The 26,431-nt window shown below is 42.8% G+C and overlaps 1 protein-coding gene and 1 pseudogene across 4 annotated transcripts in view; one reads left to right on the top strand and one right to left on the bottom strand.

Annotated features, from left to right (window-relative positions):
- The first annotated feature begins 10,424 nt into the window (after positions 1 to 10,424).
- RPAP1 (RNA polymerase II associated protein 1) overlaps positions 10,425 to 26,431 on the top strand; it is a 29,591-nt gene continuing 13,584 nt past the window's right edge. For 2 of the 4 annotated variants that reach the window (XM_043986724.1, XM_043986723.1), the window contains exons 1-5: positions 10,425 to 10,516; positions 23,188 to 23,453; positions 23,794 to 23,942; positions 24,230 to 24,322; positions 24,550 to 24,670. In XM_043986724.1, coding sequence (XP_043842659.1) covers positions 23,276 to 23,453; positions 23,794 to 23,942; positions 24,230 to 24,322; positions 24,550 to 24,670 — 541 coding nt within the window. In that variant the 5' untranslated portion in view covers positions 10,425 to 10,516; positions 23,188 to 23,275. The remainder of the gene's footprint in view (positions 10,517 to 23,187; positions 23,454 to 23,793; positions 23,943 to 24,229; positions 24,323 to 24,549; positions 24,671 to 26,431) is intronic. The other 2 variants (XM_043986725.1, XM_043986726.1) reach the window with 2 other exon arrangements.
- LOC122738553 lies at positions 21,052 to 21,749 on the bottom strand (annotated as a pseudogene).

The following is a 26,431-nucleotide window of genomic DNA, read 5'->3' as shown; positions in this document are numbered from 1 at the left end:
AGGTGAAGGATAACAGGGAGACTCTCAGAATGCTCCATTGGTATATTCAGGGATGTTAGGATAAATCCTACTGAAAAGGGAACCATTTACTGGCTATGTATACTGTGTGAGAGGATGTAGACAAGAGTTTAGCAGGATGGGCAGGCATAGCTGGGTTTCTTTTTTTGTTATAAGTTTAATTTTATTATTTTTAATTTTTTTCATTGATGGGTTTCCATTAGCATCCAAACTAATGAGATCATAGATATATTTGAGGTCTGTAGTACTATCTAATGTCAGCTTTCAGTCTCTAAGGTCCCTGCTGGGTCATAACATCATAAAAAATTATGATTTTACCCTTGTAAGGTGAGTATGAGTGTGAGAGAGTGCCTATTTTTGTGGTCATTATGTATGAAGTAGTTCTGTTAAGTTTTATGGCTGGACAAGGAGAAAATATATTTGTATATGTATTTGCTTGTACAAATATATGCCTATAAAAGCTCCATCAACTTCAGAAATTCATTGCTTGGAAGGAGTCTAATCAAATCAACAGGAAATGCATTTGACCAAATGCAACAGCAATAGCAGCTGTCCCAGGAGTTCCTGTCCTTAGAACATAGTCCAGAGCCAGACCTGGATAATCCCATGGGAACATGAGGTGCCGTGGAAGGCAGTGTGAATGAGCAGGGGCAGGAATAAGTCCTAATGAAGTTTTGAACCAAACTCTAAGAGACTATACTGGACTGTGCTGGGCACCCCTGTGCCTCTCCTTTCTAATCCAGGGGGTCCTGACTCTCTGCCACAGGTCTTACTACGAAATTTTGTACCTGGGACAACTATCACAAATAGCTACTGAGTCTTCATATGGAACTTTAGTTGGGGGTCAGGGAGAATGCTATCTGATATGGGAGTTGGGACATATTGAGGAATTAAGGGACTATTAAAGTTTAAATTGGCCAACTAGCTATCAGGATGGACACACCTAAGAAATATGGGGAGATAAACTTTATATTAGGAAAGTCAGTTAGGCGTGGCTACTACCTGAGCTAGGAGACAGAGATAACTCCAGAGGTCAGGACTATCATTCCAAAAGAAAATCCCCCTGACTCTCAGGAATCTTTTCTCACCCAATCCCCAAAGGGAGTTTTTCATTGTCAGGTGGTCATCCTATTTCTCCTCTATAAAAGCTTTTGGGGGGCAGCTAGGTGGCGCAGTGGATGAAGCACCAGCCCTGGATTCAGGAGGACCTGAATTCAAATCCAGCCTTAGACACTTGACACTTAGCTGTGTGACCCTGGGCAAGTCACTTAACCCTTATTGCCCCCCCCCAAAAAAAAAAACACCAAACAGTGAAAAGTTTTTGGTCTTTCTTCCATTCAAGGAGAAAGATGTTTGAAGTCTTTGACTTCCCTCATTCCCACTTTCTCCAGTGCCCAAATAAAAGGCCATTTTATTCTAATTGGATTGTGTACATGAGTTGTAATTCTTGTGTGGGTGAGGCAATTGGGGTTAAGTGACTTGCCCAGGGTCACACAGCTAGTAAGTGTTACGCGTCTGAGGCTAGATTTGAACTCATGTCCTCCTGACTCCAGGGCCAGTGCTCTATCCATTGCACCACCTAGCTGCCCCAAGAGTGGTAATTCTTTAAAGAGGAATACCTATGGATGTCTACCACCTATTTCCCCTGTGACACTAACCCACATGGGAAGGGGTGAACAGAGGCCCTGGGACACTTGGAGAGACCATATGGGAGGGGACAAAGCAAGATAGGGAACTTCATATTTTGTTTCTAAAAATATTCTTTATATTTTTGGTTTTTCTGTCACCTACATTTCTTAATATAGTCTTTTCTTCTCCCTTCTGAGGGAGCCAACCCTCACCCTTGTATCAAAAAATAAAAAAGAGGGGGTCAGCTAGGTGCCACAGTGGATAAAATACCGGCCCTTGATTTAGGAGTACCTAAGTTCAAATCCAGCCTCAGACACTTGACACGTACTAGCTGTGTGACCCTGGGCAAGTCACTCCACCCTCATTGCCCTGAAATAAATAAATAAACAAAACAAACAAACAAATAAATGAATGAATAGATGAAAAAATACATAAATGAATGAATGAATATATAGATAAAAATAAAAAAGAAAGAAACAGTTAAAATGACAGTGTACTCACTATTCTGCATAGTCCCCACCTCTGGAAAGAAGGAAGACAGTTATATTTTCTTATGTCTTCTTTGGGGCCTAGTTCGGTCATTATAATTATAAAATTTGGTTTGGTTTTTTGTTGTCATTGGTATTTCCATTTGCACTATTGCAGTAATTATGCACATTATTTTTTTTGCTTCTCCTTTGCTTTTCTTCAATCCACGTATGATCCTATACTTACAGAGCAGTTAGACTTCCTATTTTTAGCTAATCATTTCACTAATTAGCTGCTAAGCTCTGTTTTTTTTCTACCTGCTGAAACACTATACAAGTGCTGCCAGTCCCATCTAATCTTGGCACCCCCTAAATAGGGGCTCTGGGATAAAGGACCTGGTGTTCCATCCTAGTTGCTGCTCTCCTCTCCATCTACTACTCTGTTGGGATTTTTTTGTCCCATAATGGAACAGTTTGTGCATCAATAATATAGGGCTCTGGGGGCAGCTAGGTGGCGCAGTGGATAGAGCAACGACCCTGGATTCAGGAGGACCTGAGTTCAAATCTGGCCTCAGATACTTGACATTTACTAACTAGCTGTGTGACTCTGGGCAAGTCACTTAACCCTCATTGCCCCCCCCCTCCAATATATGTTGTTGTTGTTGATGATGATAATAATAACATAGGGCTCTGAAAGGAATGGAAAAAAAGTTGGACATAGAAATCAGCATTTCAGAACAACAGAATCTTCTGGTTTTCTAATAGCAAGCTTTCAGCAGGTACCAGGACATCTGTTTAATGTTCTCAGTGTTAGCATTTACCCTTCAGCTGCCAGGTCAGTGGGGAACTACACCGAATCCTGGGCTTCCGAGAGGCCAAGACAGTGTGTTCTCCATTAGGATTTTGGTTAGTTTCAGTCTATATTTATCTTGCCCTATCCACCCAGTCCTAAGGGGTAAGAATTAAGGAATTCCCTATTTGGATGGAGGTTAGGTCTATATAATGCAGGGCACTATACCCTTTGATCCAGCAATACCATTGCTAGGTCTATATCCCAAAGACATCCAAAAAAAGTGTGTGTGTGTGTGGAGGGGGGGGAACCTGTTTGTACAAAAATATTTATAACAGCTTTTTGTGGTAGCTAAGAATCGGAAATTGAGAGACTGTTTATCAATTGGGAAATGGCCAAACAAACTGTGATATATAATTGTGATGGAATATTATTGTGCTATAAGAAGGGACAAGCAGGATGATTTCAGAAAAACCTGGAAAGACTTGTATGAACTGATATATTAGTGAAGTGAGCAGAGCCAGGAGAACTTTGTACACAACAACAGCAATGTCGTACCATGAAGGACTTTGACATTCTCAGCAATATCCAAGATAATCCCAAGGGACTTCTGATGAAACCTGCTATCCACTTCCAGAGAAGAAACTGATACTGTTTGAATACAGACTGAAGCATGTTATTTTTCTATTTCTTTCTTTCATTCTTTTATTTAATTCTAGTCTTCTTGTACAAAATGACTAATATGGAAATGTTTTATATGATTGTGTATGTGAGTGCAGTTTTCCAATGTCCTTGTTGTGGCAGGAGCTGCGGCTCCTGTATCGGACTGCACAGCCACACTGTGGCCTATGGCTCTTCAAGGCGCTGATCCATGGTTGTCCAAGACTGGCGGAAGCCTACTAGCCTATACCAGATTGCTTGCCATCTTAGGGAGAGGGGAGGAAATGGAAGGAGAGGTGGATAGAATTTGGAACTCAAAACTTGAAAAAGAATTTTTAAATTATTTTAACATATAAGTGAGGGAAAATAAAATATTATATTAAAAAAATAATGAGGGGGCAGCTAGGTGGCGCAGTGGATAGAGCACTGGCCCTGGATTCAGGAGTACCTGAGTTCAAATCTGACCTCAGACACTTAACACTTACTAGCTGTGTGACCCTGGGCAAGTCACTTAACCCCAATTGCCTCACTAAAAAAAAAAAATTAAAAAAAAATAATAATGAGGGGCAGTTAGGTGGTGCAGTGGATAGAGCACTGGCCCTGGATTCAGGACTCCCTGAGTTCAAATCTGACCTCAGACACTTAACACTTACTAGCTGCGTGACCCTGGGCAAGTCACTTAACCCTCATTGCCCTGCAAAAAAAAAAAATAATAATAATAATGAGGTGGCACAGTGGATAGAATACAGGGCATGGAGTCAGGAAAATTCATCTTCCTGAATTCAAATCTGGCCTCAAATACTTATTAGCTGTGTGACCCTGGGCAAGTCATTTAATCTTGTTTGCCTCAGTTTCCTTATCTGTAAAATGAGTAGGAAATGGCAAACCCTTCTAGTATCTTTGCCAAGAATGGGGTCAGGAAAAGTCAGACATGACTGAAGAATGACTGAACAACAAGAACAAAACCTACGTTTATGGCAAGACCAGTCAAAATCAGCAGCCACCTGTTCTGTGATTTTAGTCTCTGAAACCCTCACCTGCTCATTGATGCCGCTGATGAAATTGCAAAACAAGAGACTAAACTTTTCATCCTCTTTTCCCTCCATACTATGTCACCTTGGTGAACTTTTCTGCTCCCATCAATACAATTATTATCCCTCTGAAAGATAATTCTCAGATCTTTTTATCCAACCCTAACCTTTCTTCTGACCTTTAGCCTTAAATCTACAAAGTGCCTATTGGACATCTTGGACTGGATATCTTTAATATGTCCAAGGACTGAGCCCCACACCCAAATCTTCTCAATTTCTCAGCTGCCCTATTACTGTCAAGTAATTCTCCCAGTGCCCCAGGTTTACAATTTAGGGATCATCCTTGACTCCTCACTCTCTCTAATTCCACTTAGCCAATCAGTTACCAAGCCAACATCTCTCATACACTCCCCCTTCTCTCCTCTGACACTGCCACCAGCCTGGCTCAGGCCCTCATCACCTTGTGAGTCATCACCTGGACTATCTCAATAACCTGCTGGTTGTTCTCTCTACCCCAAGCCTCTCTCCATTCCAGTCCATTCTCCCCTCAGTTATCACATTGATCTTACTAAAGTTTACACCATTTTTTCAGGTCTACTCATCCACCCTTGGTGTCTACCTGTCACCTGAGACTCCAAGAAACTGTAGCGTGCCATGCTGATGAAACCATATCAACAGATGGGCTAAACCAGGTTGAGGGTAACCAATAGGCCCCAAACCTGTTAGTGAGTTAGAGGGATGCCTACCCCAAACATATGAAGATACCCCCCCAGAAGAATGGGTGAATGAGAAAATTGAAGTTACCACTGTGGCATGCTTAGAACTTGGTCAGACATTGAAGACACAAGGTCATTCTCTGTATCCTAGACCATGGCCAGTTATCCTGACTTTTGTCTTGCCCCTGGACTTTGATAACCTGAAGAGAAAGTGAAGCTAACAACTTTGTACAGCTCTGCCTCACTTAAATCCAATTCACTCAAAAGATAAGCCATTGCCAAAAAAAAAAAAAAAAGATAAGCCATCACCCATTATGCACTATTTTCTGTACTCTGACCCCCCAACATTGTGATGTCATTGGTCCTCTTCAGAAAAACAAAAGATGAACAAGAACAATAATTAAAGCTTAGGTCTAACCCTAATTCATTAAAAAGTGGCTCCCTATTACCTTCAGGATCAAATGTAAAATCTTTTTTTTTAAATGTGAAATCTTTTTGGCTTTCAAAACGCTTTATAAAGTGTCTCCTTTCTAACTTTCTGGTCTTCTTATACTTTACTCCCTTCAATGTACTTTGTGATCCGGTGGCATTAACTTTCTTGTTATTTTTCTCATATAACACTCCACCTTCTGATTGTGCATTTTCACTGGCTGTCCTTCATGCCTAGATGTCCTGCTACCTCATCTCCACTTTCTGATTTCCCTGGCTTCCTCCAAGTCCCAGAGAGACAGTTAGGTGGTGCAGTGGATAGAGCACTGACCCTAAAGTCAGGAAGACCTGAGTTCAAATCTCACCTCAGATACCTACAAGCTGTGTGACCCTGGGAAAGTCACTTAACCCCAATTGCCTTAAACATCCAGGGCCATCTCCAGTTGTCCTGATCTATATCTTGCCACTGAACCTAGATGGCCCTGGAGGGCGAGTGAGGTTGGTGACCTTGTACAGCCCTGCCTCACTTAAATCTAATTCAGTGCAAGTCATGACATCACCCCAATGTCATGGTCCTCTTCGAGAATGAAGGACAAACAACAACTCAAGTCCCAACTAAATTTTCACCTTCTATAAGAAGCTTCTCCCAAATTATCTTAATGTTAGTGCCTTTCCTCTGTTGATTATCTCCAGTTTATTCTGACCATAACCTGTTTGTACATAGTAATTTGCAAGTTGTCTTGCCCAAGCTCTTTGAGAACAAGAATTGTCTTTTTTTTTAATTTTCATTTTTTTGTACAAGAATTGTCTTTTGATTTTCTTTGTATTATCAGTGCTTAGTATGGTGCCTGTCATATAGTAGGCATTTGATAAACACTTCCTAGCTGTGTGATCCTGGGCAGGTCACTTCACCCTGTTTGCTTCAATTACTCATCTGTAAAAAATGAACTGGAGGGGCAGCTAGATGGCGCAGTGGATAGAGTACTGGCCTTGGAGTCAGGAGTACCTGAGTTCAAATCCGGCCTCAGATACTTAACACTTACTAGCTGTGTGACCCTGGGCAAGTCACTTGACCCCAATTGCCTCACTAAAAAAAAAAAAAAAATGAACTGGAGAAGGAAATGGAAAAACCACTCCAGTATCTTTGTCAAGAAAGCCCCAAATGGGATCAGGAAGCATCAGGCATGATTGAAAAACAATGGAACAATAACAACAACAAAATGATTGTTGATTTGATTTGACTTGACCTCATTTCACAATTAAGGTTAAGACTTAAAATGCAGGGGGCAGATAGATGGCACGGTGGATAGAGCACTGGTCCTGAATTCAGGAGGATCTGAGTTCAAATCCAACTTCAGACACTTGACACTTACTAGCTGTGTGACCCTGGGCAAATCACTTAACGTTCATTATCCTGCCCCCCCCCCAAAAAAAGACTTAAAATGCAAATAATCCTGGGGACTGGTGGAGCTGAGACCAGATGAGTTCCAATCAATTTATTATTTATTAATTACTTAATATGTCCCAGTCTCTGGGAATACAAAGACAAAAAGTGAAATAACAGCAAGCATTTATATGGTACTTTAAGCTTTCCAAAACACTTGACTATTCTTTTATTTGAACCTCACAACAGCTCTGGGAGGTAAGTCCTATCATTATCCCTATTTTACAGATGAGGAAAATGATACAAATGGAAGGAAAGTGACTTACCCAGGGTCACACAGGTAGATAGCATCTGGTCCATGTGAAAATATGATGACCTGAACATAAAGAGATATGGACAAAATGTTCCAAAAGCCTTAATGCAGTTTGAAAGCCTATTAAAGCCCAAGACTTTTTGGACATCGTGTAGCTACAATTTTATTTTTTTTCTAACATTTGGGTAAATGGCAAATAAGCTTTACTAAGAGGGAGAGAGAGAGTATTTGGGATTCTGAATCATCTGAAAACGTAGTTATTTTGTATATTACATTGACATTTGTCGGGGCCCCTCACCACTGCAAGCCTGAGGACTTGTTTTATAAAGTTTCCAAGATCTGCTTCAGAATTTCTGGGGAAAATAGAAGGGCTTGGGTCCCATTGACAGAAGGCTCAGACTACATCCAGATCCTAAGGAAAGCCTTCAACTTAGCTAAAATACTTTGAATATCCACAGTCAACTCTTCTTGGATCCCGCCCTTTTAACTTCGACTTGACTCTAGGGAGGGACATTGACAGTTAGGGGGTGCCTTATTTCCCCAACCTCCCTCTCTCCCATGCTCATTAATATAACAGAACTTTTTTTTTTTTTGGCAGGGAAATGAGGGTTAAGTGATTTGCCCAGGGTCACACAGCTAATAAGTGTCAAGTGTCTGAGGTTAGATTTGAACTTAGGTCCTCCTGCATCCAGGGCTGGTGCTTTATCCACTGCACCACCTAGCTACCTCAGGGCAATGAGGGTTAAGTGACTTGCCCAGCATCACACAGCAGAAAGAATTTTAAAGATTATTTATACAGTGCTTTTCCAGTGATAAAAATCTTTCTTCACAAAAACTCAGGTGGGTCTATGTGAATAAGGTGGGTTGTTGCTGGTCGTGGTTATTTGTATTGGGAGGGTTGAAAGTAGAGGTATAGATCTGGAAAAGGGGCTGGGTGCCTCAATGTGTTAGAGGTTGTGTGAAACTGGTGGTGTTATCCAGGGGAATGCATAGGTACTAATGAGAATGCATATGTACATCAAGCTGTTATCTGAGGAATTGGATGTAAACTCTTTGAGAGCAGGGAATATATGACCTTGGTATTTGCATCACCAGCTCTTGGCACACTTGGAGAAGAGGAGAGAGTTGGGATGCTACAGCTATAGTACCATGATAGGGAATTTCCCAATGAAGATTATCTGGGAACACTGAAGAGTTAAATGATGTGGTCAGGCTCACATATTCAATGTCCAAGGCAGGAACTTGAACCCAGGTTTTCTGGACTGAGAAGGTCTCTCTATCCATAAAGTAGATTTGGGACTGAAAAGGACCTCAGAGGCAACTAGGTAGCATAATGAATAGAACACTGATCCTGAAATCAGGAAGACAGGAATTCAAATTCGGCCTCAGATACTTCTACCTGTGTATTCTTGGGCAAGTCACTTAATTTCTGCCTGCCTCAGTTTCCTCAGGTACCAATAATACCCCCTACCTCCTAGGGTTGTTGTGAGGATCAAATGAGGGATTTGTATGGGGCTTAGCATAATGCCTGACTTATAGTAGGTGCTTACTAAATACTTGTTCCCTACCTTCCTTACAGATGAGGGAACTGGGGTCCTGGGAGGTTATATGATTCACCCATAGTCACATGTGTGGAGATTTGAATCCCTGTCTTTTGATTTTAAAGCTATTTCCACTGTACTCTAACACATTGCCTGGCATGATTGGTTGAACATATGAGTATACAAGTAGCAATCACTTTGTATGAAGTGTTTTAGGAATCCAGGCACCTACTGCTTAGCTTATCAATCCATCAACTATTTATTAAGCTCCTTCCCTCTTTTGATCACCTCCAATTGATCCCTTATATAGCTTGTCTGTACATAGTTGTTTCCTTCCTTGGGCTGTGAAATCCTTAAGGGCAAGATCTTTTGCTTTCTTTGAATCCCGGGAGCTTAGCTGAGTGCCTGGCAGACAACAGGCACTTAATAAATGCTTACCTACTGACTGCTCCATACTAGGTGGAGGTGTGGGCAAGGACAGAGAATGAAACAATCCATGCTCCTCAATTAGCTTACATACTAATGGGGGAGACAAGAACATTTAAAAACATATCCAGAATAAACAAAAAGTTAATAACTACACACACACACACACACACACACACACACACATAAAATAAAGTCGTTCAATATAAAGTAGGAAGGGAAAGTAATAATAATTCATATTTCGTTGTTGGAGTGGTTTGCCATTTCCTTTTCCAGCTCATTGTACACACGAGGAAACTGCCAGTCACTATTCTAAAGTGCTTTACAAATATCTCATTTGATCCACAAAACAATCCTAGGAGGTAGGTGTTATTATTAGCACCTGAGAAAACTGAGGCAGACAAGTTAAGCCGCTTAACCAGTTATATGACTTCTAGTTATCTAGGTTATATGACTTGCGCATAGTCACACATGTGGAGATTTGAATCCCTGTCTTTTGATTTTAAAGCTATTTCCATTGTATTAGCTGTAAATATCTGAGGCTGGATTTGAAACCAGGTCTTCCTGACTCCAGACCCAGTGTGCTGCTATCCACTGCTTCATCTAATTAGGAGTCGGAGGGAGCAGTAAAGACTTCAAGCAGAAAATGGTGCCTGGGACTCCTTGTTGTGGCATGTCATGAGGCACGGCCAGTTCAAAAGGATGTCGAGGAGAGATGTATGGTGAGCGGGAAGAACCGGGTCACAGATCGTGGGAGGGGGCACCGACAAGGCTGGAGCCAGAATGTTTAAGGAAGGAGAAGGCGTGTGCAGGTAGCTGAGTGAAAACTCGTGTGGGACTGGGTTCATATATACGGCCGTTTCCTGGTCCATTCCAAGGGCACCGAAGAGCCGGAGCACGAACACCGCCTAGTCCTGTCTCGCTCGGAGAGCAGAACTCCCGACCCCGCCCATCATGTTATTATGGCTAACCCCCCCCCCCCCGCCCGCTGGGCGGATCCCGCGTCCGAGAGGGGAGGAGCCCGGGGCTGCGGGGCGGAAGTAATTTCTTGGCCGCGGAAGTGGTTGCTACTGCGGGGGCAAGATGGTGGCGCCCAGCGGGAGCTAGACCAGGTTAGGTGGGGGTCTCGAGCGGGCTGTTTTCCAGGTGGAACTTCAGTTTCAGCCCCCGTCCCGGGGGCGGAGGTCGGGGGGCCGGGGGATCCACTTCTTGGCTCACTTACCCGATTCTGGCGCCTTTTCTGTTGGAGACCTGCGGGTCCGCATGGGAGAGGGGGGCGTGAGAACGCCTTCGCCGGGGGTGCGTGCAGGGCCGGCGGAGTCTTCTGGGGCTCTGGGAGGGAAGGAGGAGAAATCCAGGCCCGGGAGCTCGCCCCTCCGATACCTGGCACTTTGTTTTTCTTCCCCGTGGGCTTTTCATGAATCCTATTATTTCCTTGTGGGTTCTCTGGTGTACGCCGCCGACAGTTAATCTTTGGCAAGAGAAAAGCCCCGTTCAATTCAGCAAGCATTTAGTAAGCACCTGCTACGTGCGGGTCCCCTAATTTAGGACAGGGACTGTGTTTCTGTCTTTTGTCTTTTTTTTTTTTTTTTGCTTTCCCAGCACCTAGCATGGTGCCTGCCCCATAGGAAATGCTTCATAAATATTTGTTGAACGACTTAGAGTACATACACACGACCATTTATTTAATTGAAAAACGACTTGACTAAAGGAGCAAAGAAAAACGATTTTTCACATCCACTTGACAAATATTTATTAAGGAGCCATTTATTTACCTCTCACTACGCGCCAGGTACTGTGCTAAGTGTTTTACAAACATTAACCTCACTTGGCCCAATTTTAAAGCTGATGAATCTGAGGCAGACAAGTTAAGTGATTTGCCGAGGGTCACGTAGCTAGTTTAAGTCGGAAGGCGAATTTGAACCCAGGTCTTCTGACCTAACACTTTATCTATCTACTGCTCCCCGTGTCTGTTCTAAGTCTACCGTGTGCCAGTATTGGACTAGGTGAGAAGAAGATAAAAAAGTATAAAAAAAATTAAAGTCTCCAACTTCGAGGGATAGATTCTAATTCTTTCTATTCTGGAAGCTTTCTTGAGCCAAACTTTAGTGTTAGAATCTGTGGGCAGCTTGTAATTTGCAAAGTGCTGTCTGGGAAATCTCTATTAAAGCAGTTGGAACTCAATTTTGGATCATTTAGCTTCTTTGAAAATTAAGGAAAATAGCTTATGTTATTGCAGTGTGGCGTAGTGGGTATTGGATTTACTGGGGTGAGATTCAAATCTTGGCTCTGGTGTTTGTAAAACATGTGTTCTTAGTCTAGTCTAGTCCCTTATTTGCTGAGCTTCAGTTTCTCAGCAGAATGGTGTAGGGGTGTGGGGGAAGAAATGCTACATGCCGTCTATGATCCCATCAAAATTTAAACATCTCTTCTGATTTAAATTTCCCCAGTAGATTTGTACTTTTACGGGGGAGAATACACCAAGACTTGCCAGCACTTGGGTTTTGTGTTGTTGGGATTTTTGGTTTTTTTGTATTTGCATTTGTAGTTTTGTCCCAACAATGAGAATTACTTGTATTTACCGTGTGCCTGGTATGATGCTAAATCCTGGGGGCATTGTTGTTAACGTGGTTTGGTTTTAGTTGTGTCTGACTCTTGAGTGGTTTCAGTTGTGGTCCATTCCTTTAGAATGGACCAGGAAACGTCTATATATATGCACCCAGTCCCACAGGAGTTTGCACTCAGCTACCTGCACAAGCCTTCTCCTTCCTTATACATCCTGGCTGAGAGTCATTTGTCATTTCCTTGGCAAAGATATGGAGTGGTTTGCCATTCCCTTCTCCAGCTTGTTTTACAGACAAGGAAACTGAGACACACAGCTAGTGTTGGAAGTCAGATCTGAACTCAGGAAGCTGAGTCTTTCTGACTCCAAGCCTGGCGCTCTATCCACTGGGCCCCCTAGCTACTGGTGATACAAATAGAAAAAGAAAGACTCCACCCTCACGTTGCTTTTATTCTAATCTGAGAGTTGTGGCCTGGATGGTTCTTTTGGTTAAGAAAGTCTTAGGGCTGCTGAGCATTGCCTTGGGGTAAATGATTGGCATCCAGTGTTAATTGTAAAGGAGAGGTGGAGAGGGAGAAAGGGTATCTACTAAGCCCGTTCTATGAAGATACCCGGTGAGCAGCAGCGTTGTGACTCTATGTAGCTATGGAGAACTTTAACCAATCAAGGTTGAAGGGCCCCAGGGTGCAAATTGATGAGCCCGGTTAGAGTCGAGGAGGCATGGTATGAAGATGGCTGCAGAGTAGGTGTTCTTTTCACTGCACCATGCGGTTATGTAATAGGAAACAGTGCTTTTTTTCCCCACTTATGTAGGACCAGCTTGGAATGGTTGCCTTTTCTGAAGTAAGCAGCCTACCTACCTGTGGGTGTTTTGTTCAGTTAATCTATAAATATTCATTTAATGCTTACAGTGTGCAAGCTGCTTTACAAAATACAAGACCTAAAAAGACATGGTTCCTACCAAATAAGAACTTAGAGTCCCAAACTCCACATATTTTGGACCAAATGAATAAGACAGAGTAGCCAAACTTTTTTTTCTGGCATTCAAGGCCTTGTGCAATTTGTTGTTAATTACCTCCCCTCCCAACCTGCCCTAACCCCCTGTCCCCATTTCTCTCCCAGAAGTGTGATGTGTAGTAGAAAGAATTCTGTATTTGAAGTCAGACCAGGCACTTTTCAGCGTCTCTTCCAGGAAGGGTCTGCATTGTTCTGGAGCTTGATGCAACCAGCATGAAAACAGGAACCTCTAGAACACAGGTGTCTAACTTTTTGTGTGTAATGGCTACCTTTGGCAGTCTGGTGAAGCCTATGGATAGACCCCTCAGAGAAATGTTTTTAAGTACATAAAATCAAATACATAGAAAGGAAACCGATTATACTGAAATAGTTACATATATGCATGTAAGTATTTTCTTTTTGTGGTGTGTATGTCTCTCACAGACCCCCAAGTTAAGAACTCCTGCTCTAGAAAACATCACCATGCTTCACCATGAGCTCCATGCTAGACATTCTTCGTTGAGAGAAAAGACCACATTTGTTTTGTTTTGTTTTTAGTGAGGCAATTGGGGTTAAGTGACTTGCCCAGAGTCACACAGCTGGTGTTAAGTGTCTGAGGCCGGATTTGAACTCAGGTACTCCTCACTCCAGGGCCAGTGCTTTATTCACTGCACCACCTAGCTGCCCCCCGAAAAGACCATATTTGAACTCTTCTCAGTACCCTAAAGACAGAGAGTAAGTTTAGTTTCAAATCCCTGCCCTAAGTTTTGTTCCAAAACAAGTTTAGGGCATGAGAGTAAAGGGTGGCATTTTGCTGTACTGAATTAAATGTTTTTTTATATAACAAGCATTCAGAGCAGTGGGATCTTGTATTCCCTAGCTCCTTGGGACAATTGTGTAGTGGTCAAGATGTGGTCCATTGCTTGTGAAAGCCTGACTGTTCCCAGTTAATACCCTCATTGAACATGTTTTCAGCATGTGTGAAGATGATTATCACAAAAATTTTATATTGAAAGTAGGGGGCAGCTAGGTGGCGCAGTGGATAAAGCACTGGCCTTGGATTCAGGAGTACCTGAGTTCAAATCCAGCCTCAGACACTTGACACTAGCTGTGTGACCCTGGGCAAGTCACTTAACCCTCATTGCCCAGCCAAAAAAAAAAAAGGAAAGTAGGACAGACAGGTTCAGAGTTGTCAGTGTTCTCTCTCCCATCATTTTTCTCCTTATTAACAAGATTCTTTCTCCACCATTGGTATCTTCTCCCTCAGACACCTTGTGATTCTATCAGTGGCCTCACAACGTTGCCATCTTTGGTACCGATCTCCTTATGAGCACTTGGTCAGATCGGCTGCTTTTCCCAGCTTTCTTCTCCTACAATGCTATTTCTGCTTCCTCTGTAAACTCATCTGAAACTGTGATGTTAGAGTCTGACTGTGGTAGCTGGAATGTCCTTCGTATCCTTTAGAACAAACAGAAAAGTTTCTTAGAAAAATCTTTGCCGTTCTTTTCCATTTTTATTTTGTTTGTTGTCCTCCTTCATTTTTGTCCTTAAGTGCCCCTGAATGACAGCTTCATTTTGTCTTGTACCAAGTTTTCTTTAAAATAAGTTTAATCTCCAGTTTTCTTTGCTTATGAGGCAATACTGCTCATAATCGTCCATCATCCTTTTGATCACGAAATCTTTTTTTTTCTCTGACTCCCTGAATTTGTTTTGACATTTCACCCCTTTTTTAAAATTTCTAGATTGTTTCTGCTTCTGGCTTCGGTTTTATGAAGAACAGAATTAATTTGAAAAAGAGCTTTATTCTCCTCTGCCTGGCTCTCCAAACTTCCCATACCCTCCATCCTACTTATCCAACTGCCTTTTCTAAACCCTTCCCAGTTATACCTACTCCCTAGTAAGACAAGTCTCCTCACTATTGCTTCTAGTTAGCCATGCTCAATCTCATCGTATACCTTTGTTCATTCTGTATCCAGTCTAACCCAAGGTGTATTAAGTGCCAACTATGTGTAAAGCAATGGGCTAGTTGCTGGGGGTACAAGGACAAGAGGGAAAACACTACAGAGAAATACAGCGTTTATAAATACATAGATGATAATTCAAGGGGAGAAAAAGCACTAATAACTAGGGGTAGGTGGTAGCACATGACCTGAACCTTGAATGAAGCCAGGGAGGTAGAGATAACGGAAAGCACTCTGTTCTTTTTTTTTTTTAATTTAATTTAATTTAATTTTACATATAAGGTATTTTATTTTTCTGTTACATGTAGAGATAGTTCTCAACTTTTGTTTATACAAGCTTTACAATTTCAGATTTTTCTCCCTCCCCTCCCTCCCCCCTCCCCTAGACAGTAGGTAATCTGATATAGGTTATATCTATATACATATCCATATATATCTATATACATACATATATATACACATAATAACATTAATCCTATTTCTGCATTAGTCCTGTTATAAGAGAAAAAATCAGAGCAATGATGAAAAACCTCAAAATAGGAAAAAAAAACAACAGCACCAAAAACAAAAGAAATAGTATGGTTCAATCAGCATGTATACTCCACACTTCTTTTTTTTTTTTCCTTGGATTTGGAGATCCTCTTCTATCATGAGTTCCCTGGAACTCTTCTATATCATTGCACTGGTGAGAAGAATATAGTCCATCACAGTAGATCAACACTCAATGTTGATGATACTGTGTACAATGTTCTTCTGGTTCTGCTCATCTCACTCATCATCAGCTCATGTAAGACCCTCCAGGTTTCTCTGAACTCCTCCTGCTCATCATTTCTTACAGCACAATAGTATTCCATTGTATTCATATACCACAACTTGTCCAGCCATTCCCCAATTGATGGGCACCCCCTCAACTTCCAATTCCTTGCTACCACATAGAGAGCAGCTATAAATATTTTTGTACATGTGGGTCCTTTTCCCCTTTCCATGATTTCTTTGGGAAAAAGACCTAAAAGTGGTATTGCTGGGTCAAAGGGTATGCACAGCTTTATTGCCCTTTGGGCATAATTCCAAATTGCTCTCCAGAATGGTTGGATCAGTTCACAGCTCCACCAACAATGAATTAGTGTTCCAATTTTCCCACAGCTTCTCCAACATTTATTATTTTCCTTTTTTGTCATTTTAGCCAATCTGATAGGTGTCAGGTGGTACCTCAGAGTTGTTTTAATTTGCATCTCTCTAATCATTAGAGCTTTAGAGCATTTTTCATATGGGAATAGATAGCTTTGGTTTCTTCATCAGAAAACTGCCTGTTCATATCCTTTGACCATTTCTCAATTGGGGAATGACTTGGATTCTTATAAATTTGATTTAGTTCCCTATATATTTTAGAGATGAGGCCTTTATCAGAAGTACTGGCCTCAAAAATTGTTTCCCAGCTTTCTGCCTCCCTTCTAATTTTGGATGCATTGCTTCTGTTTGTACAAAATTTTTTAAAATTAATATAATCAAAATCATCCAAGCACTCTGTTCTTGACAGTTGTAAGGGAGCCCCTCCTGGAAAGATGTGGGATTCCCCTATTGACCCTTGCTTTCTGTAGTTGGGTTCTCAGTGCCCCTCTTCCCCGCAGTGGAGGGGTAGCTTGTGAGTAGGTTAAGTCCTTGCCTGGATGCCCAGTTTATTGTCTAAGGAAAAGCCCATGAGCCAACCAGAGACACTGGGGGAAATAACCCTTTAAGGGGTTCCAGTGCTGAGGACAGCATGTAAAAACAATGGCAGTCAGTTCAATGCAAGGTTTTATTGCAAGCTGTGGGGAAAGAGGAGAAAGGGGAGAAAGGAAAAGGAGACCCAACACATAATTCAAGCATATACACCAACATGAAGCACAAGTCATGCAGGGGCATGCTGCATTAGGGAGTCTCAAGACATGGGTCTATTCAGCAGATGGGAGTGCTCCTATTGGAGGGGAGGGGGGTGCTCCGGCAGGAAGAGAGTGCTCTAGCAGGAGAGGGGTTCTTATATTCTGATTTTGTATGGCCCTCCTGGGGTCAAGGCAAAATATTATTTTGGAAGGTTGGTTATCAGGGAGAAAAAGAAGCTTGGGGTAGACAAAATATTTTTGAGGGATAGCTGAACCAACCTTCGAAAAATGTTATTGTCAGTATTTTTCCATTACTGTCATGATAGCCTCAAGACCACCAGGCCCAATCTTAGAACACACTTATGTAAAGGCATTGAAGTAGGAGAATCAGCTACTGGGTTCAGGTAAATGGAAGTCCAGTTTGATTGAAACGTGGAGTAAATAAAATGAAGTAAAGTGACATAAGCCTGGAAAGGTTGGATGAAGCATGATTGTGAGGGGTTTTATATGCCAATCAAGGATTTTGCATTTTATTCTAAAAGGAATAGGAGACATTGAAAATTATTGAGAAGGTCATTGACATAGTCAGGCTTGTGCCTGTGTGAAGGATGTATTGGTAATAGGAGAGAGTGGAAGCTAAGAGGCTTTTATTTATTTGTTTGTTTGTTTTTGTGGGGCAATGAGGGTTAAGTGACTTGCCCAGGGTCACACAGCTAGTGTCTTGTTTCTGAGGGCAGATTTGAACTCAGGTCCTCCTGAATCCAGGGCCAGTGCTCTATCCACTGCGCCACCTAGCCGCCCACTCCTATATGTGTTTTTTTTAATTGAATAGAATTTTATTTTCCAAAATATATGTAAAAACAAATTTTAACCTCAATTTTTTAAAAAAATTGTGTTCTAACTTCTCTTCTTCCTCCATTCCCACCCCCACCCACCCATTATACATGAGTAGTCATGGAAAACATTCCCACATTAGCTAGGTTGTGAGAGAAAACAGTCAAAAAACTCCCAAAGAGTTTCCAGGGGCAGCTAGGTGGCGCAGTGGACAGAGCACCGGCCCTGGAACCAGGAGCACCCGAGCCCAAATCCGGCCCCAGACACCCAACACCCACCAGCCATGTGACCCTGGGCAAGCCACCCAACCCCAATTGCCTCACCAAAAAAAAAAAAAGAAAAGAAAAAAATGTGTTTCCATCTATTTTCAGATACTATCACTTCTTTCTCTGTAGATGGGTTGTCATTTTCATAAGTCCTTCAGGGTTATATTGAACCATTTCCTTGCTGAAAATAACCACATGCTTCCCAGCAGATCATCTTACACTATTGCTGTTATTTTGTATACAGTATATTTCACTCTGCTTCAGTTCATGTAGGTCTTTCCAGGTTTTTCTGATAGTATCCTGTTCATCATAACCTAAATAAAGTACCTTAAACTTGACAAAGAATTTTCTTCATATTAGCCCAGCAAAGTAGGTACCATATGTTTTGCCATTATATTCAATCATCATAACTATTTCCCTCTATCCTATTCCCTTCCCATGATATTTACTCTATTTTCTGTCTTCTTTTAAACTATTCCTCCTCAAAAGTGTTTTACTTCTGACTGTCCCCTCCCCTACTCTGCACTGCCTTTTTTTTTTTCACCCTTCCTTCCTTATCCTCTTCCCCTCATACTTTCCTGTGGGTTAAATAGATTACTCCTCTCAACTGGGTGTGAATGTTATTCCTCCATGAGCCAACTCTGATGAGTTTAAGGTCTTTGAGCTAATTCTGTGTTCCAAATTTTCTTCCTCCCTCTTTCCTCAACCCTCCCTATGAAATCAAGCAATTCAGTATGTCATACTTGTGCTGTTATGCAGAACATCTTTACCCTCCTGGAAAGTATTTTGCTTTTTACTACTCTCTTCCCAAACCTGCCCTTCCCTCCTTCCCCTCTCCCCCTCTCCCTTATCATCTCCCTCCCCTCCCTCAGGGCAAAAATGTATTACTATACCCACTTGAGTATGTATGTTAGTCCTTTGAGCCAATTCTGATGATATTAAGGTTCACTCACTCCCCAATTCCTTCCCTCTCTTCCCCTCCCCTTCATAAGCTTTTTTCATGTGAACAACCTCTCCCCAGACTATCTCTCCCCTTCCCCCTCCCCCAGTCTATTTCTCCTATACCTCAACCCTATTTTAAGGATGTCATTATGGGTTAGGTGGCACAGTGGACAGTGCACCAGCCCCGGACCCAGGAGGCCCCAAGCCCAAATCCGGCCCCAGACATAAGACAACCCACAAAGAACAAAACATAACATCCCTTCATATTCAGTTCAGATCTGTGTCCTCTGTTAAATCCTTACTGAGATAGTTCTTATGAGTTTGAAATATTATCTTCCCATGTAGGAATATAAATAGTTTGATCTTTTAATATCCTCATGAAGTCTTTTTCCTGTTTATCTTTTTATGCTTCTCCAGGGTCTTGTATTTGAAAGTCAAATTTTCTATTCAGTTCAGGTCTTTTCATAACAAATGCCTGAAAGTCTTCTTTCTCCTTGAAATTCCATGTTTGCCTCTGAAAGATGATGCTTAGTTTTGCTGGGTATGTGACTTTTGGCTGAAGTCCCAGTTCCTTTGCCCTCTGGAATATCATATTCCATGCCCTCCGGTCCTTTAATGTAGAAGCTGCTAGATCTTGCTTTATCCTTATTGGAGCTCCACAGTATTTAAATTCCTTTTTTCTAGCTGCTTGCAATATTTTCTCCTTGACCTGGGAGTTCTGGAATTTGGCTATAATATTCCTGGAGGTTTTCCTTTTGGGATATCTTTCAGGAGGTGATTGGTGGATTCTTTCCATTTCTGTTTTAGCTTCTGCTTCTAGAATATCCAGGCAATTTTCCCTCACAATCTCTTGGAGGATGGTGTCTAAGCTCTTGTTTTGGTCATGGTTTTCAGGTAGTCCAATGATTTTCAAATTATCTCTCCTAGATTTATTTTCTAGGTCAGTTGTTTTTCCAAGGAAATATTTCACATTGCCCTCTATTTTTTCATTCAATTGGATTTGCTTTACTGTGTCTTGGTTTCTCATAAAATTACTAGCTTCCATTTGTTCAATCCTAATTCTTAGGCAATTATTTTCAGCAGACAGTTTTTTAATCTCCTTTTCCATTTGGCTTTTCAAACTGTTGACTTTTTTCTCATGACTCTCCTGCATTGCTCTCATTTCTCTTTCCATTCCTTCCTCTCTTTCTCTACATCTTCATTCTATTGCTCCTACTTTCTCTTCAAAGTCCCTTTTGAGAACTTCCATGGCCTGAGACCAGTTCATATTTTTCTTTTTTTTTTTTTTTGCAGGGCAATGGGGGTTAAGTGACTTGCCCAAGGTCACACAGCTAGTAAGTGTCAAGTGCCTGAGGCCGGATTTGAACTCAGGTACTCCTGAATCCAGGGCCGGTGCTTTATCCACTGTGCTACCTAGCCGCCCCCCCATATTTTTCTTGAAAGCTTTGGATGTTGGAGCTTTGACCCTATTATTATCTTCTTCTTCTGAGGATGTATTGTGGTCTACCTTTCCCCCAAAGAAGTTTTCAGTGGTCTTCTGCTTTCTCTGCCTACTCATCCTGGCTTACTATTTCTTGGCTTTTTACTCCTTAAAGTGTAGCGTTGCTTCCAGGACACACTGTTTGTGCTGCAGCGTGGCCCAGGGGGTGATTGGGCTTCTTCTCAGCCTGCCTGGCTTGTGAGTAATCACAGCCGCTTTCTCTTTGACCCGGAAACAGAAGTCTGATTGAACTCTGATTCTCTATGGTCGGAAGCTTGGCGTGCTTTTACCCCTCCCCCACTGGGCCACCACCACTTGATTCAGCCCACTGGTTCAGACCCAGGGCGCTTTGCCCCAACTCCAGTAGATACTGCCTCCACTTCACCCCAGCCTGCCTCTGAACCCCCTCACCAGTCCGTAATCGGAGCCTCAGAAGCTGCTGGTGCTGAAGACTCTGACATGCGCTGGAAGCAGTGTCCTTGGCTGGGTCCGGACTGCGCCCTGAGCTGTTCAGCCTGATCAGTAGGTGATCAGAATTGCCCTCTTTTGCAGAGAAATAGTCTCACTCTGTTCTTATGTGCATTAGGCTGTTCTGGGTTTTGATTTTTACCGCATTATTTGGGCGTGAATGGACGGGTTTATCTGGAGCTTGTGGGAGTCACAACCTATCCTCTGCCATCTTGGCTCCGCCTCTATATGTTTTTAAATAATTTCACAACGATCCAGATGATACTTCTAGCCTTTCCTCATGCACCACAACAGTGATTGCTCAGGTACATTTGATCACCAAAGGACTCTTCGTTTTTGTTCTGTAAAATGTTTCTAGGACTGTCCATTGGATGCAAAGAAGGAAAGGGGCTTGACAGAATAGAAGTGATGGGCACTTGAGGTTGAGATTGAATTGAAATATTTTTCATGGCATGTGGCTTAGTCCAGGCTCTGACTCTTTCTGTGACTTGGGCTTCTATGTTCTTCCACTGTTCTGCTACATCATTTGCTAATGGATCTTCTGGATTGAGAGCAGCACCGTAAGGACCATTTATCTTTCAAAATACCCAAACTTGTTTTCCCTACCTTGTCTACATTAGGGCGGTGAATTTTGGTCATGAAGTATACTTTAGGAGCTGCCATTGGGTGTTCTTTTGGAAGAAGTAGTTGAAGTTTAAAAGTCTCTTCTTCGAAGGAGGAATCCCGTGGGCCTGCAAAACCACATGGAAATAATGTGTGTTGCTTTTGTCTGGTTCTGCTTTTATCCCAGGAACTGGTTCTGCCAGTAAACACTGGGTTTCCTCAATAATTCTTCCAGGCAGCCCAGCCATCTTGTCTGATCTGAAATTCACCCTGAGGATCTCATCTCCAGCTTCACTCACCTCACAGATGAGTTGGATGGTGGGACTCTTGACAATTATAAGAAAGTTCAGAAGAGGGCTCGGGGAAAAGATAAATTTGGTTTTGAATGTGTTGAGTTTGAGATGTTTATGGGACAGCCATTTCATCCATTTCAAGATGTCCAAATGGCAGGTGGTAATATGAGGTTATAATTCAGGAGAAAGACTAGGGCCAGATATATAGATTTGGGCCCATGGGAACCAATGAAAGCAAGTGAGAAAGTATAGGGCAAAAAGAGCTTTGGAGATACTCTTAATGAACGTGGTGGGTATGGAGAGACAGCAAAGGAGACTAAGAGGGCCTGGTACAGTGAAGCAGGTAGAGAATCAGGAAAGAGCAGTATCATGAAATCACAGCTAGAGAGGGGTATAGAGGAGGTGACATGGAGGTTGAAAATCCATGTGACTGAAAGGATGGCAGTGCCCTCAACTGAAATAACAAAATTGGAAATTCCACTTGGGACGAGTTGGTTTGAGGTGCCTGTGGGACATCCAGTCAGAGGTGTCTGTCGGCAGTAAGTGATGGGAGATTGGAGCTCAGGAGAGAGATGAGGGTTGTGGTTAGATTTGGAAGTCATTTTTCAAGAGGTTTTGTGAGGATCAGAAGAGATAATAATTGTAAAGCCTGGCACATAGTAAGTGCTTTGTAAATATTAACTATTATTATTATTATTATTATCTGCACAGAAATGACAAAATACTTTCTTTAGTATTACCTTCTGTGATCTTTCATTGTCTCACTTGTCTCCTCCATCCTCCACCTTCTGTAGCCTGCTCTGATCTCTTCCTTCTTTAAATTGCTATCTTTAGCAGCTACATGCCCTGGATTTTCCAGGACAGACCTAATTCCGAAAAGAAAGTGTACTTTTAGTGATGTTTTGCACGAGGAATATCCTTTGTCAGGTTCCGTGTCCCAATTTTTTGGCTTTGAAAAATAGTCATTTTTACCTGTTACACTCCTATTCACCACCAGACAATTGTTCTCCAGTTGTTTCGTGTATATCTTTTGAGATTTTCAACTCCTTAAGCACAGAAACTGTGGCCTATGTTTTTTTTATAATCCTCCTCATAGCACAGTTTTGAGGATGTGAAGGGTTCAGCAAATACTTATTAAATGATGATAAAGGCAAAGAAACATGATGTACAATAATAGAATAAACATAAAAGAACAGAAGGGCCCAAGTTCCATTTCAGGTGAGGAGTATCCCTGCAGCCCAGGGCGAGGCCTTGAAGCTCTGGGAAATGGGAATAAGACATCTGTTAGCTGTCTCATGGCATTTGCACACTATTGAGTCCTATGTAAATGTACAAGCCTAGTAGGGACAGTTGGTTAGAATGGAGTGAGAATAAAAGGACATAGGAAGGACTTAGTTGATACAGACTTATGTTGGGGCAGTGTGCCCAAAATAGCCCACAGAGAAGAGGCAAGGGTCAAGTGACTCGGACCTCTAGGAGCCTGGCTAAATTGTATCCACTGTGCTGAAATCCTCCCAGGGACTGTTGTGTGGCTCCTGCGTGGGAATGAGAGGAGAACCCCAAGGCTTGGAATAGATCTCAGGTGGCAGGACTCTGCAGATACAAAATGTTGTCAAGGCCAAAACCAGGAGAGTCCGAGGTGGACTTGTTGCGATTCCAGAATCAGTTCCTTTCTTCAGGGGCCACCCCAGCTGTACGAATAGTGAAGAAGGTAAAGAAGGAGTGGCCGGCTGGTGAGGAGCTGCCTGTTCTGCAGGATCAGCGGGATGTGGTGACCTTAGACAGTAAGTTGTCATGTTGCAGGGATGGGATGGAGGGACTTAGCATTCATCTCTTGGGACTCTGCCTCCTGAAAACTCTCTCTCTTCCCTTCTCTTCTTTTCCTCTTCCTTTCCTCTCCTCTCTTCTCTCTTCTTCCCCACTTCGTCAGACTCACCACATCCTCTGTTGCTATAACTCTTTCCTTCTAGGTCGCATAGTGTCTCTAACTAGTGTAGATGACTCTCCCTTTTCTTGCTCTGAACTCTTAGTTTGTTCATTTTCATTATATTCTCCTCTCAACCCTGATTTTTTGCGAAGCGCTGGGTGTCCTCATGTTTGTTTGGGGTTTTTTTGTCTTATTAGAGCTTCCAGATTTACCCCCTACTCTAGTCCCTGCTCCCCCAAAGAGGGCCAGACCCAGTCCGAACTTTACACTCCCTGAGGAACAGGACCCTGAAGAGAGACTCGATCAGCATGACCAGCATATCACAGCTATCTTCACTAAAATAATTGTGCGTCTTCCCCCTACCTTAGTTGGGAAAAAGGATGGGGGGGGGGGGCGGGGGATGCTGGCAGTACTTCAGTTCTCCTTGTTAAAGGAAGGGAGAGAAAACCATTATAAGAAGAATTTTTTTTTTCTCCTGCCAGGCAGGATACAGTGGTAGGCACCACTCTATAAGGGTGAAGGGTGAGAATTTGCTTCTCATCTGTGGGCCTGCTCATCCCTTGCTTTTCAATGGGCTCAGAGATGACCAGTGGAGACGTTACCTCTCTAGTATGTTTTGTTTTGCTTCCTCAGGAACATGATACCAGTGCGATGACTGTGACCATGCCCCTTCCCAGTGGAGTGGCTTTTCCCCGTGTTTTCCATCGCTCACAGAAGGGCCCCCAGGTAAACAAGGGTGGGATCCCAGAAAGATGGTGGAAAGAGGTAGGTGAGATTGTTGAACCTGTGTGGGAGGCTAAGAAGACATTTCTTTAGACTGCCCTCCCTTCCCCAAGGGCTGTGGTTGTGGTCCTCCAAGGCCAAGTATGGCTTCTTGTATTTTGTCTTAGAAATACCTGAGTGGAAGCATGGTGAGGTGGTAGTCACCCCAGCTTTTTTACCTTGCTCCCCAGGGGAAAACAGCAACATCTGGAAAGAGAAGCATCTTTGCCCAGGAGATTGAAGCAAGGAGAAATGCTGAGGCAAACAGCACACCCCCAGGGATGACCGTGCCTACCCAGGGCCAACAGGAAGGTGAGCTCGCATCGGAGAGGCTTAGCTGGTGGACAAGGCTCTTTAGAATGAGAACTTTCAGGGAGGTATCTGTGGCATATACTCTTTTCCCTTCCCATTTGGAAAGTGCATTGGAACCAGCCATTGTGGCATATGTCTGTAATCCCTACTGCTGTGGTGGCTGGGGCGGATGGATCACTTGAGTTTAAGAGTTCTGAGCTATGGCAGGGCCACTGCAGATCCTGTTTCTGCACTAAGTTGGCACAAATATGGTACGTTCCTGGGAGCAGAAGGCCACCAGGCTACTTAGGGAGGGGTGAATCTGCCCTGGTCAGAAAAACAGCACTGGGGCGGGAGCCAGATCTCAGTAGCAATTGTCTCAGTGTCCTTGATTAACCTCCCATTCACAGGGCAGATAGTGATTGTGGGCATGGGTTCAATTTTAGGTCCTAAAGGAGAAGAGGCAAGAAATCATCTGTTTATTGGAGAAGACTCCGGGAATAAGTGAACCTCATTCAAAAATTGTAGTGACAGTGATGTGAGAGAAGGATCCCGCCTTCATCCCCCAAACTTCTGACAGGAGTCTGGGGTCAGATTGTAGCTCGAAAGGTGGAGGAGAAACCTCCAGAAAGAGGTTGAGCTGAGAGCCAGGCAGTGTGGCAGTGAAGGGGGAGCTTGCCATGGAAAGACAGAGTGAGCTGATAGAAAGTGAAATAAGCCGATTGTGCCAATGAAACACAGGAAGATGAAACCAGTGCTGGGGATGATGCTGACCAGGGCAGAAGATGGGCATTAGGCTGTCAGACACAGGGGCATTTTTTGGTAGTTCCTGAACTGGTTTTCTTTTCATTTAAAATTTTTGCCACAAGGCAAGGCTTGCTGCAGCTTACACCCCTCAAAAAGAAAGAAAAGTGACCTGGACTTTGAGGTGGCAGAAAGCTGGGTTGAAATCCTGCCTGTGGCACTAACAGCTCAGTGATCCCGGCTTTCTCTTAAGTTCTTGGTGCCTCGTTTGTAAGTTGGTCCTAGTGGTGTCTGAAGTACTTAGCTCTGGGTGGTTGTGAGGATACAGTGACAAACTGTCTAGGAGATGCTTCTAAGCACCTTTTAATGCATCATATAAAGGCAGCTCTTAGGTGCTCCCAGCCTCTAGGAAGCCCTGTGTCTGAGGAGACACATCAGGGATGAGAGAGAGGAGATGCTGAGCATGTGTGAGGATGCACTAGTTTCACAGAATTGGGTGGGCCCTAAGGACACTGTGATACTCCTGACTCTCCTCCAATGCCAGAATGTTCTCCTACCTCACTAATGTCTCTTAGAGCCCTCAATCCCCTTTCTAGACTCAGGTCAGATGCCACCTCTTGCAGGGGACATTTTTGATACCCTTGGGTTTTATTTCTTATCTGTCCCTCCCCCTAGACTAAATTGTGTTTCTTTTAGATTTACGTGTTTGTTTACATGTTGTTTCCTCCCAGTAGAATGCAAGCTTTTCTGAAGATATTGTTCAGCCACATCAATAACAAAACTAACCAAAATCATATGATTATCTCAATAGATACAGAGAAAGATTTTGACAAAATAGAGTGACCATTCCTATTAAAAACACCAGAGAACATAGGAATAAGTGGAGCTAAGTGGTACAGTAGATAAAGCATTGGCCCTGGACTCAGGGGTACTTGAGTTCAAATCCGGCCTCAGACACTTGACACTTACTAGCTGTGTGACCCTGGACAAGTCACTTAACCTTCATTGCCCCACATAAAAAATAAGCAGTATCTACCT

The sequence above is a fragment of the Dromiciops gliroides genome, chromosome 2 (genome assembly GCF_019393635.1).
Source record: "Dromiciops gliroides isolate mDroGli1 chromosome 2, mDroGli1.pri, whole genome shotgun sequence".
Lineage (NCBI taxonomy): Eukaryota > Metazoa > Chordata > Mammalia > Microbiotheria > Microbiotheriidae > Dromiciops > Dromiciops gliroides.
Note: the sequence above shows the minus strand (reverse complement) of the source record. Positions and strands in the feature narration are given on the sequence as shown.